General features: G+C 46.9%; 1 protein-coding gene across 1 annotated transcript; it reads left to right on the forward strand.

Annotated features, from left to right (window-relative positions):
* Positions 1 to 1,054: 1,054 nt before the first annotated feature.
* On the forward strand, positions 1,055 to 10,022 carry LOC111148580 (eukaryotic translation initiation factor 5). Its single transcript, XM_022505263.1, has 12 exons — positions 1,055 to 1,122; positions 1,257 to 1,467; positions 2,384 to 2,663; positions 2,774 to 2,855; positions 3,142 to 3,314; positions 3,528 to 3,639; positions 4,831 to 4,973; positions 5,612 to 5,770; positions 6,096 to 6,257; positions 6,544 to 6,708; positions 7,048 to 7,182; positions 7,789 to 10,022. Exons 3-12 carry the CDS (start codon positions 2,592 to 2,594, stop codon positions 7,876 to 7,878), a joined length of 1,293 nt encoding a protein of 430 aa, XP_022360971.1. The 5' UTR covers positions 1,055 to 1,122; positions 1,257 to 1,467; positions 2,384 to 2,591; the 3' UTR covers positions 7,879 to 10,022.
* The last annotated feature ends 1,899 nt before the right edge of the window (positions 10,023 to 11,921 follow it).

Here is an 11,921-nt window from a genome sequence, read left to right on the forward strand (position 1 = left end):
ATCCTGACCTCAGCAGCGTGCTTCCAGCCCGGGAAACCACCCTTCGCCTTATTTGGCTCTTGGTTTTACCGCAGCCAACATGTTTTCAAATGTCGCGATGGGCTCTGGATGCGCTTTTACAGTCGCAATTCACACGTTTAAACCAAATACACGTTTCTGCAATCGCCTCCGCAGGAGGAGGACAGCAGAGGCTCTCCTGGTCACTTGTGAGGAACGCCTGCTTTGGGCTACGCTCCGCCCCGCAAGGAGATCACAATTTATTAACTGGGGTGGTGGGTCCGGGAATGGTAACCCAATGAGATGTTTGCTTCAAGCAAAGTCACGGTGCACCGCGCTTCCAGGAGGGTCCTGGGGTCCCAAGCTAATCTGGGGCTTCCCTCCTCAGAAAGCGGAGGCTCGGAGTGCCAAGCCCCGCCAGGCCTGCAGGCCCGGTGCCGAGAAGGCCGGGCGGGCGGGGGGCCGCACCACGACCCTGTCAAGGTGACACCGGACCCCGGCTTCGGAGAAAAGAACAGCACTTGGGGCGAAAGAGCCAGGCCCCGCAGTCACCACAGTGCACCCAGGCCTTGGGCCGGGGGAGGAAGCACAACTTCCTCCTCGAAGCCCGACGACGGGCGTCCCCAGCGGCCGGAAGAGGCAGAGAGGACCTTCCCCGCCCCGCCCCCGGGCGAGGCTGAGCACCCGCCGCGAGGGGGAACTCGGCGGGAACGCGGCCAGGTCCAGGCGACGGGGGAGGGGAGCAGCCAACCGCCAACGCCCCCCCCCCCCCCCAGTCCCCCCGCGCTCAAACCGACGAAGTGTGGCCCCGCGGCCAACCCCCTGCCGCGGCCGGCCGGCTCTCGCGAGACCGCGAAGGCCTCTGGGAAAGGCGGGGGAGGGGAGGGCAGGGGAACGAACCCGGGACCGGGGACTGGGGGCGGGCTGAGGCGGAGAGAGGAGCCTCAGGAAACAGAAGGGGCGGAGAAAGACACGACTGACGTGGCACGTGGCCAATCACGAGCGAGGTCGGGCACGCCTCGGGCCAATGAGCAGTGCGGCCTGCTGCGGGGGGCGGGCGCTGGGGCCGAGAGTAGCTTGAGCGCGGCGGCGGCGTTGTTCAGTCAGAGCGAGAACATTCCAGAGGTGAGTCCGGTGAAGGGGCGGCAGCCCCGCGCCCCTTCCCCAGTCCTCCCCGCCCCCTCGACCCCCGCGGGCCGCTGGCTGGCGGGGAAGGCGCCCCGACGCCCGCGGCTCACGGCGCCGTCTCTCCGCGCCAGGTCGCCAGGCCCCGGGCGCTGAAGGGTGTGGACCCCGGACGTCGCTGGGACAGCCCCTCCCCGCTGCTCGGCGGCGCCTGGCCCGGCCGCTGCTCGCTGCGCTGCTCCGCCGCCTCCGCCGCCCCTCCTCGGACTCGGGTTCACACGCGCCTCACTTCATCCCAGTCCCGGGCGAGCAGCGTTGGGTTTATGTCTTTATTTGACGAAAACGGTGAGTCCGCGGGCGGGCCGGCGGGGAGATGGCGGCCGCACAAGATGGCGGCGCGCCGCGTGACCCGCGCGCGCGTGTGGCGCAGTTCGGGCGGGCGGGCCCCGCGCCCCCGCCGCCCTGCCCTCCGCCCCGGGCCCCCGCCCCTCTCCGCCTCCCCTGTCCGCCCCCCCCTCCTCCGCCCCGGTCCCCTCCCCCGGCCGGGCCCCGGCCCCTCCCCCGCCCCGCGGGAGCGCGCCGCGCGGGCTGACTCAGGCCCCATTGCTGCATTCATGAGTCATCGCCCGCTCGGGGGCGGGGGCGGCCCGGGCCGGCGCCCCTCGGCCGCTTTCGTTTCCCCCGCCGCGCCGAGGCCGGGTGGAGCGCATGGCGGGGTCGCTGCCCCGGGCGGAGTGGCTGGTGGCCATGGGCACCGGAGCGAAGGTCGAGTGCGTGCGCGCGCGGAGCAGGGACGGGAGGGGCGGGGGCGGCCGCGCTCGGTCGTTGCCCCCGCGGTCCGTGCACACTCCCGCGAGACGCCGTGTTCTGGGCCGGGCCAGGGCCTCCCCGCGTGGCCCGGTGCTGGACACGGACTGAGCGGGGCGGCTGGGAAGTTTGTTCGTAGCCGAGGCCTGGTCTGCGGGGAAGAGGTCGTGGCCCGTTTCGTCCGCGGTTGTGGAGATGTGGCCGCGCCCCCGAAGCGGACCTTTGCGGGGCGGAGGCAGCGCAGTTGGGAGTGTGGCGGCTCCCAGCTGGAGGCCCGTCCTGGTCCACGCGGAGCCCCTTTCTGTTGCGACAGGTGTTCCGTGTTCGAGGAGAGCGTTCGCGGCGCCTCACGCGAACCGGGGTGCTTCGTGGGGTCACCGGGAGGCGAAGGGACGCTTCCTCCGCGGGGATCCCGCTAAGCGTCGGGGGTTGTGTGCTCTTCCTTCTCTTTCAGAGCTGTTGCGCAGCCATTGGTACCTGTATTGGGGACACATAGCATACAAGCAAGAAGCCTACAGCCTCAGTGGCGAAAATTTTTTCATGTCAGAGACCGAGAACTCTTGCAGTCGTTTATGTCATCCCTTCTTCTCCAGACAGAAGATACCAAAAAGTTGCAATCAAAGATCTCTTCATCTTATTGATAAAGTCACTAATAAGCCAAAATGTCTGTCAACGTCAACCGCAGTGTGTCAGACCAGTTCTATCGCTACAAGATGCCCCGTCTGATTGCCAAGGTAATACCCATCTTTGCTTTAGTTTTGAGGCGTAAGCTCTTTTGTTAGAATCTTAAAGATTGCATGTCTTGGGGTAGATAATGCAAAATTAAAGTTATTTTTTTCTTTAGGTTGAGGGCAAAGGAAATGGTATCAAGACAGTTATAGTCAACATGGTTGACGTTGCAAAGGCGCTTAATCGGCCTCCAACGTGTAAGTAACGCTTCTCAAGAGGAGTCTGACAAAGCGTAGTGTCACTGTGGTCATGACAGACTTGGATCTGTGTGATTGGAGTGAGTTGTATGCTAGTGTGTTTCAGGGTTAAATGGAATCTTGGGCTGGAAAACCAACTGGTTAGTTACTATTGGTAAACAAAGCTGCTCATCACATTTTAACCCAGTATAAAAGCATAAGGGAGTTATATTTGTATAAGGGTGAATGAGTAGTAGAACATCTAGATAATAAATCTTTTCCCCCCCCCCCCCCGCCCCCCCGCCAGATCCCACCAAATATTTTGGTTGTGAGCTGGGAGCACAGACCCAGTTTGATGTTAAGAATGACCGTTACATTGTCAATGGATCTCATGAGGCGAATAAGCTGCAAGACATGTTGGATGGATTCATTAAAAAATTTGTTCTCTGTCCTGAGTGTGAGAATCCTGAAACAGAGCTGGTGAGTCTTTCTGAGGAAAAACTGTGTATCTGCTTTTGTGCTCAGTCTTTTGATATCACCAAATGTATGTTCCTGAGAAGGCAGAGCAAACTTAATTGCAAACAGGTTGTGTAAAGCAGCAAATTTTTTAAATAGATCATTTAACATCTTGTTTTTTACAAAATTTATTGTAGTGTATAGATGACTGACTTGTTTTTACTCTTTTTTTGGCAGCATGTCAATCCAAAGAAACAAACAATAGGTAATTCTTGTAAAGCCTGTGGCTATCGAGGCATGCTTGACACACATCATAAACTCTGTACGTTCATTCTCAAAAACCCACCTGGTAAGTCTTTATGAAGAACCTGAAAGATTTTAATGTGAGGCAGCTGATCATTGGAAAAAATGGAAGCTTTTTTGCTGTTGTGAAACTAGACTATAAGGATTGTCTGATTTTTGTGCCTTGTTCTGTTGAGTCTATGACTTCGAAAAATGTACCATTCAGGGTTTGAAGGACAGGCTACAACTTAAACTGAGCTGTGTTGTCAATTTTTTCTTTCTTGAAATTTTATTTACTTGAGAGAGAGCTCGCATGAGAGGGAGAAGCAGACTCCCGCAGAGCTAGGAGCCTGATGCGGGATTCTGTCCCAGGACTCTGGCACTATGACCCAAGCTGAAGGGTGCCCAGGTGCCCTGTGTTTTCAGTTCCTAAAACCTGCCCTTTTAGAATAGGTGAAATGGATATTGTAAAACAGGAGCGCCTGCGTGGCTCTGTCTGTTGAGCATCTGCTTTTGGCTGGGGTCATGTTCGCAGGGTCCTGGGGTCAAGCCCTGCATTAGGCTCCCTGCTTAATGGGTATGTGCTGCTGCTGCTCCTTTTGTGTGCATACATGCAGGTGTGTTCCCTCTCTTAAATATTTTTTAAAAATAAATAAAATTAGGATCCCAGCAAACAATCCACTTCTGGAACACAGTGCTTTATAAAGAATCAGGGTCCTGGCTCATTAAGCCCAAGTGGCTTTAGAACATTGCAAGCAACACTCTGTGGCAGATGATGGAAGTTGTCTGACACAATTTAAGCTTGCTATAGCAATAAAGTCTAACCTATTCCAGTGTTCTCCTCCATGAGACCAACTGTTATATAGACTCTGACAATGTTAACAGCTCTGGACTAAAGTGGAGTTGAGAAGTGCTCGTGTTTAGGTTCATGCGGGACGAGAGGGTCAGGAGTGCCAGCCTTCACTAAGCTCCTCATTTTCTGAGATACCACCACTTTATGTTAATTTTACTGAACAGTTAATATCTCTACTGTTCTAGGACATGATGTCCTTACTCTGAGTTTTCTCACATAGGAAATGATAGTGGAAGAATTTGGTTTGTGAATCCTAGAATTATAAGTAGCATTGTTCTTGTGTATGGTTTTCTGAGGGAAGGTTCCAAAGCAAAAGGAAGCAAAGGCTTTAAAATGTCCATAAGAGACAGTAAGATGTACTGTAAACTATAGTACTAAACTTTTACTTCTTTCTTTGTTCTGTAGAGAATAGCGATAGCGGTACAGGGAAGAAAGAAAAGGAAAAGAAAAACCGGAAGGGCAAAGACAAGGAAAATGGTTCTGTGTCCAGCAGTGAGACGCCCCCACCCCCACCACCAAATGAGATCAGTCCTCCTCCACACGCTGCGGTGAGTGTAGTGGTGAATGTGTGGTGGGCAGTAAAGTTGGGTGAAATACAATATCTGGTGGGGGGGAGAAAAAAGGAAACTTGGGCACCTGGGTGACTTAATTGCTTAAGTGACTGCCTTCATTCCGCTCAGGTCATGATCCTCGAGTCCCACATCAGCTTCCTGCTCGGCAGGGAGTCTGCTTCTCCCTTTGTCCCTCCCCACCTCATAAGCAGGTGCGTGCATGTACGCACTTTCTCTCTCAAATAAAGAAAAATCCTTTAAAAAAAAAAAAAAAGGAGGGTGCCTGGGTGGCTCAGTTGGTTAAAGCCTCTGCCTTCGGCTCGGGTCGTGATCCCAGGGTCCTGGGATCGAGCCCCGAATCCGGCTCTCTGCTCAGCGGGGAGCCTGCTTCCTCCTCTCTCTCTGCCTACTTGTGATCTCTGTCAAATAAATAAAACTTTAAAAAAAAAAAAAGAAACCTCTTCATTTTAACGTTGCAATGGTATCTTGGGTTCCTGGTTATGCGTGGTTGATTAAATTAATGTAGGTCCAATTTATATTTGTGGAAAATGAACCTAGTGCCATTAACATGACGAGAAATCAGAAGTATTTTTGTGTTTTTGTGGCATTTGACTACATATACTTGTTCTTGACAGGAAGAGGAGGAGGATGATGATTGGGGGGAGGATACAACTGAGGAAGCTCAAAGACGCAGAATGGATGAAATCAGTGATCATGCAAAAGTTCTGACACTCACTGATGATTTGGAAAGGACTGTTGAAGAGCGGGTCAATATTCTGTTTGATTTCGTTAAGGTAAAATAACTTGGGTCAGGAGCAGCTAAACGTTTTCTTGATAATCAGTTTCAAGCCTTGGGTTTTTGTAAAGGTGTTCGTTACTTTATGCTTATTACCTGGCATGTAACTTTTTTTCCTACAGTATCTTTTGAATACTCAAACTTTTTGTTCAAATACTTCCTGAGGTGGTTCCAGGTACTATCTTTGGCATGTGCATTTCATGGAAAAATCCTAAAACCATAATTAATTTGGTAGGAAAAAAGTCCATGAAAGTGGGGACTAACTGGTATCTCTGGACTAAAATGCGTCTCCATGTCACTGAATTGCTTCCTTTTATTTGCAGAAAAAGAAAGAAGAAGGTATCATTGACTCATCAGACAAAGAAATTGTTGCTGAAGCAGAAAGATTGGATGTAAAAGCCATGGGCCCTCTTGTTTTGACTGAAGTTCTTTTTAATGAGAAGATTAGAGAACAAATTAAGAAATACAGGCGCCATTTCCTACGAGTAAGCAAATTATTTTAGGTTCATAAATGAGGTTAAGAGCTTTGTGACCCTGGGAACTTGTTCTCTGTTATCCTAAAACTGGAGATAATTGACCTATCTTAACAAGCATGGAAATATTTGGAAAATACTGTGTATAGCATAGCTAAAGTAGTACCCAGATCTTTATGCATTGACTTTTTGAGCCACTGTTTAAGGCTTATAGCTTTAAGGCACAATCTTGAAACAATGCGTATACTTAATTAAAACTTCTTTAAAAGCTTGTTAATGCCAATACATTTATTTCCAGTTTTGTCACAACAACAAAAAAGCTCAACGGTACCTTCTTCACGGTTTGGAGTGTGTGGTAGCAATGCATCAAGCTCAGCTCATTTCCAAGATTCCCCATATCTTGAAGGAGATGTATGATGCAGATCTGTTGGAGGAAGAAGTCATCATCAGCTGGTCAGAAAAGGTGGGGAATAGATAGATACATACAAACAGTTTCTTGAAGATCAGAAGTATTACTGAGACATTGTTGGGGCAATTTAGGAAAAAGTAATTTCTGATACTTGAGTTTCTGCTACGTTGAAATGTAATCACTGGTATAACCTGTAGGTGATTCCCCCTGTGGCAGCTTCCTAGTAATAAGGGAAGAAAGTATTTAAACTCCTCGGACTCATTATTACTTGTTGAATAAATGGATCTGTTGAGAAGTCAAGATTAAGATATGACCCAGTCACTTTAAAGAGCTGAGTGTAGGCAGTTAAATTAGATTTCTCCAACTAAGGAAATTGTATTGAACATTTTCTAGGTCTCTAAGAAGTATGTCTCAAAAGATCTTGCCAAAGAGATTCGTGTCAAAGCAGAACCGTTTATAAAATGGTTGAAGGAAGCGGAGGAGGAATCTTCTGGTGGTGAAGAAGATGATGAAGATGAGAATATTGAGGTGAAACTGTGTTAGGGTTTGGGATTCAAAAATAATAATTGGGTAATTTGAAATTTCAAGATGCAGCAGAATGTGGTCTCAATAATTTGGGAAGTTAACATGTGAATGTAAAGGGCTGGGAATATCTTTCCTACCCCTAGACATGATCGTAAGTAGACCTACGAATTTTCAAAGGAGTATTAGTGTAGGTTGAGTATACAGGTGCTAGTTGTCCATAAACATTAAGATGGTATCTGGCTGAGAGAGACCTTAAGAGAATTTAGTATTCAGAGAGAACTTAGTTTTCAAATAACAAAAACTTGTGCAAAGTGATGGCTGTGGGACACCTGAGTGGTTCGGTTGGTTAAGCATCCCACTCTTGATTTCCCCTCAGGACATGATCTCAGGGTTTTGAGATCAAGCCCTGTGAAATCTGTGACACTTCTTGGGATTTTCTGCCTCTGCTGCCACTTCGCTCCTCCTGCCCACATGCACAGACACTTTCTCCAAAAAGATGGCTGTGTTTGGGTACTTTTTTCTCCCTTGTTGACCATTGATTTGTATTACTAATTTTATAAATAGGTTCATTGGGATAAAGATTTACAATAAATAAAACTCTTTTACCAGGTGGTGTATTCGAAGACTGCCAGTGTACCTAAAGTTGAAGCTGTGAAGGCTGACAACAAGGATGATGACATTGATATTGATGCCATTTAAAGGGGTGGGTGCAGCCCAGCTTAACAGTGTAACGCTGCGAATCTTTCTGCATCATCGGCCAGAAGTGCAACATGTATGTGCAAAAGCTAAAATGGCTTAACATCATGCTACACTTTCTACTAAAAATGTACTGCTGTGAGTGGTCTGTAATTAAGCCCAACAAGACATCTAGGGAGTCCATACACCTATCAGTGAGCAGATATAGTTTGCTTATTTATAGCATGTTTCTTTTTGAAAAATTAGTGGTGGACACATTTGGATCACATTTATACAGTTAAATAAAGATTTGATTTTTGGTCATTCTTCAGATTTTGGCTCTGAATGACTTAAGCTGAAATGGCTCCTTTTTTAAAAATACTGCACTATCATTAACCTGATAAGATTTTTGGAGCCTGTTAGATTTTGTTAGATGCTGAAGCTGTAAAGATGTCTTCAGCAGAATGTAAACATAAGCTTATGTATAATTACCTTAATCAGCCATTGAGAAATACAGTACTTTGAAGCGTTCAGTCCCTCAGATTGGCATCTGGTAATGTACACTCTCCCCATGCCGAGGTGGACTGATCATGAAATGGCAGTGCGACATCGTTATCTTACTGAGAAGTAAAAATGACCTGAGTGTCCTATAAATAATTTTAAGAGCAGGTTTTGAAACTTGAATTGTGTTTTTTCAGTTCGTGTAATACTTGCCCCAAATTGCAGTCTTTGCAGTATGTGCATTGCACGTTGGATGAGCCAGGGGAGTTACTACATTAACAAATAAGCATTTTATGTGTGTGTAGCTGTTGCTTTGTGCTGACTGGGAAAATTCTGAAACTAGGGTGTGATTATATAGTAAGCTATGATTTTATTTGGGGGAAGCAGGAAAAGGTGCACTTAATCTCTAGCAAAAATTGCGCATAACTTTTCAACTTTCGTTATGATTTAATTTCGAAATGTTAAGGGCATACTGTATCTTTTCATTGTGGATTTTCTTCTGATAATATGGTTTGTTCTTTAATGCCTTTTACACGGATACTTCGCTTATGCTTTTTAGGCTTTGGTTGCTATCTTGCCAAAATAAGTGTTACCGTGTCTCAGACTTGATTTCCCCCTCCCCCCAAAATGTCTTATTTAAAAGACGCTAAAAGCGTACTTCAAGTTAAAGCCTATATTTTGGTGTAAGACTAAAGGTGTTTTTTATTTCACATTGACTATAGCCAGACACCCAAGAAGTCTGATGGTGGCCACTGAATGCAGGTGATGAGGGCCTGAACCCAGCCCATCCTGAGAGTTAGATTTAGAAATAACTTACTGGTGAATTCGACTCAATTAGCTGATCCAAACTCAAGTGATATGGGTTATGGCTGTATCTGAGAAATCATCTTCAAAGGAAAAACTTGCTTCATTTATTTCTTCCACAAAGTACACTGGGAATCAATCCAGAGGGTTAATTTTATTGGAAGCACTGTCTTACATCATTCACCTTTCTTTTGTGATCCATTTTTACAGATTATGGTGAGACCTTAATAAATCTATGTAAGAATTTTTCACATTGGAAATTATACAAACATTTGATACAATTAAACCTTGTTAGCTTGATATTTCAAGGAGGTAAAATCAAGTAGTCTTACTGGAGACCTACATATCGGTCCCCGTCCTTTCCCTGCCCCCCACCTTTTGATCGATTTCGATGAGTGAAGCAGAAGCACCTACCTGGAGGGAATGTGCTTTGTCACACAAAAGAGATGAAATTTTTACAAATTACATCTCACTGAGGTTTCAAATTCTTTGCTGTAGGCCAGTTTGTTTTCATCATCTGAAGTCCTCTCGGAGATCTTGGTGACCTAAGCCAAGCTGCAGTCAACATACCCAATGTCAAGCTGATGGGGCTCTGGTAACAGCTGGGGTTGTTTTTGTTTTGTTTTTCCTTTCTTTAACCTGAAGGAAAATCTGTTTGGGCCTTCTAAACACTAAGGAAAATATTTTGGCTTAGACTAGTATTCAGTCTGGTGCCAAACTTCAGTGGAATTCAAATCCACATCATAGGAGTTTTATCCGTAGAGGCTGTCCTAATAAATTAACCCTTCACTTTGATCTATTCAGTGGTCTTAAAATTTCCTGTTTCAGCTACATTACTTGATTAAAATGATGTTAAAATTCTATTTTGTCTCTGCTTTAATATTAAAATTAATCTAGATTCTTATTTTATAATATTGAAGCATTGAACTCGCCGTATTTTGTAGCTGCTTTGGATTTGTGTTGGGGTGTTCCTTCTGTGGTTCCCAGCCTCACTCAGAAAAATGGACGCCGTGCTCATTACTGTGGGTCAGTGACGTTCCGTAGGTCTCGTATCCTTGTTCTGTAGCTAACTGCAAACTGAAAAGGTCTGCCTTAATCTGACTTTTTGAAATGTTGATGGGTGCTTGCTTTAGGGAATAGAGATGTCAGGTATATAGTTGTGTAATAGATCTCTGATTAAGGGAAATGGAGGAGACTGCTTTCTAACAAGATCTTTCTGAAATTGACGGACCTATAGGTCTAAAGGCTGGAGCAGGGAAGGGAGTATAACATGCTCAGGGCTTTTCTTGTCAGGCTGTGTTGCAGTTTCCCCCATTGTTTACTCCAGTGTACTGATCACTGAGTAAAGCCCTTTGGCTTGAAGATAACTTAGAAATGAAAGCTGGTGTCTCTGAAAGAGTGGAAAATAAAGAAGGGTACTGGTGCACTCACAGCAAGCCACCTTTCTGCATTTTTTGTTTGTTGCGTTGATCCTCATTGTGATCTGAGATGTATACTATTATCCCAAGGTCATCATCTAATCTGACTCCTGCACCCAGCCACTTTGTACTGCACTGCAGAGATACAGATACGTTTAAAATCAAAATGAAAGGATTCTGCTGGAATCTACTTAGAGCTTCAGCACAACAGCCCAGCCATAATTGAGATTAAAAGTTTTTTTAACAGTTCTGCAAACAATCCTTAGTGGACTCCGATAGCTACAGTTTTATCTGTCCGCACTCTAGAGTAACCCAGAAAGTCAGAGTTGGCCCACATCGTGTTGTCCTGTGGATTGCTCTTCAGATGTGGCCACCCATTGGACTACTACGGTTCCTTAAGGCACTCTCAGTACCAGGATGCGGTACCGGTACTCCATACAGTACATTTATTTCTCTGACATGTCCCTACGTAGACCTTGACTCTTTAGAATTGACAGGACATAAAGTGGAGTCATGTGGAGAAATGACTTGGCAGAGTTCTCAAATTGGGCTTATATCGTCTTCAGAGTCTAACCGTGTGAGCCTTTGCTCTTTAGAAGATTGGGGGCCTGGGTTTTGTGTCCACCTGCAGTAGAGTTCTGTACTCCACAAACTTAACATCTGATTCTTCACAGCCAGAAAATGGAACCAGATTATAATTCTTGTGTGCTAGAATATGGGGATGATCGCTAGCTACATGAAGAGAATTTTTCCTCAGAACCTAGACCAGGAGAATATGGTGTTGGGCTCTCTAAGAGCTAACCAGTAGGGTCTGAGTTGCCCCAGTCCCTGCCTTTGGGATGTTACTCAGTGAGCCCTTTTTAAGGGGCATATTCACTTGGGCTTTGGAATCAGACCTGGATTCCAGCTAGGGCCTCCCTAGATTCCACATCTCCCTAATGGGATGGTAACCTCTGTACAACACTTGAAATTCTTTTTTTTTTTTTTAAGATTTTATTTGAGAGAGAGCATGAGCGAGGAGAAGGTCAGAGGGAGAAGCAGACTCCCCGTGGAGCTGGGAGCCCGATGAGGGACTCAATCTGGGAACTCCAGGATCATGACCTGAGCTGAAGGCAGCCGTCCAACCAACTGAGCCACCCAGGCGTCCCCAACACTTGAAATTCTAAGGGAAGCCCAATACTGCAGTCCATGGGGGTGTTACTGGGTTTGGGCAGTTACAGAAAATTGGTCTGTCTGGGATACGGCAAGATAGTGTGCGCTGGGGCCTCCAGACATCTGTAGCAGGAATCCGAGTAGACTGAGGAGAGCATTGGGTAGCTAAGTTATTTTTGGCTCGGGAGCAGT

The sequence above is a fragment of the Enhydra lutris genome, unplaced genomic scaffold (assembly GCF_002288905.1).
Source record: "Enhydra lutris kenyoni isolate GAN:26980312 unplaced genomic scaffold, ASM228890v2 scaffoldscaffold20, whole genome shotgun sequence".
Classification (NCBI taxonomy): Eukaryota; Metazoa; Chordata; class Mammalia; order Carnivora; family Mustelidae; genus Enhydra; species Enhydra lutris.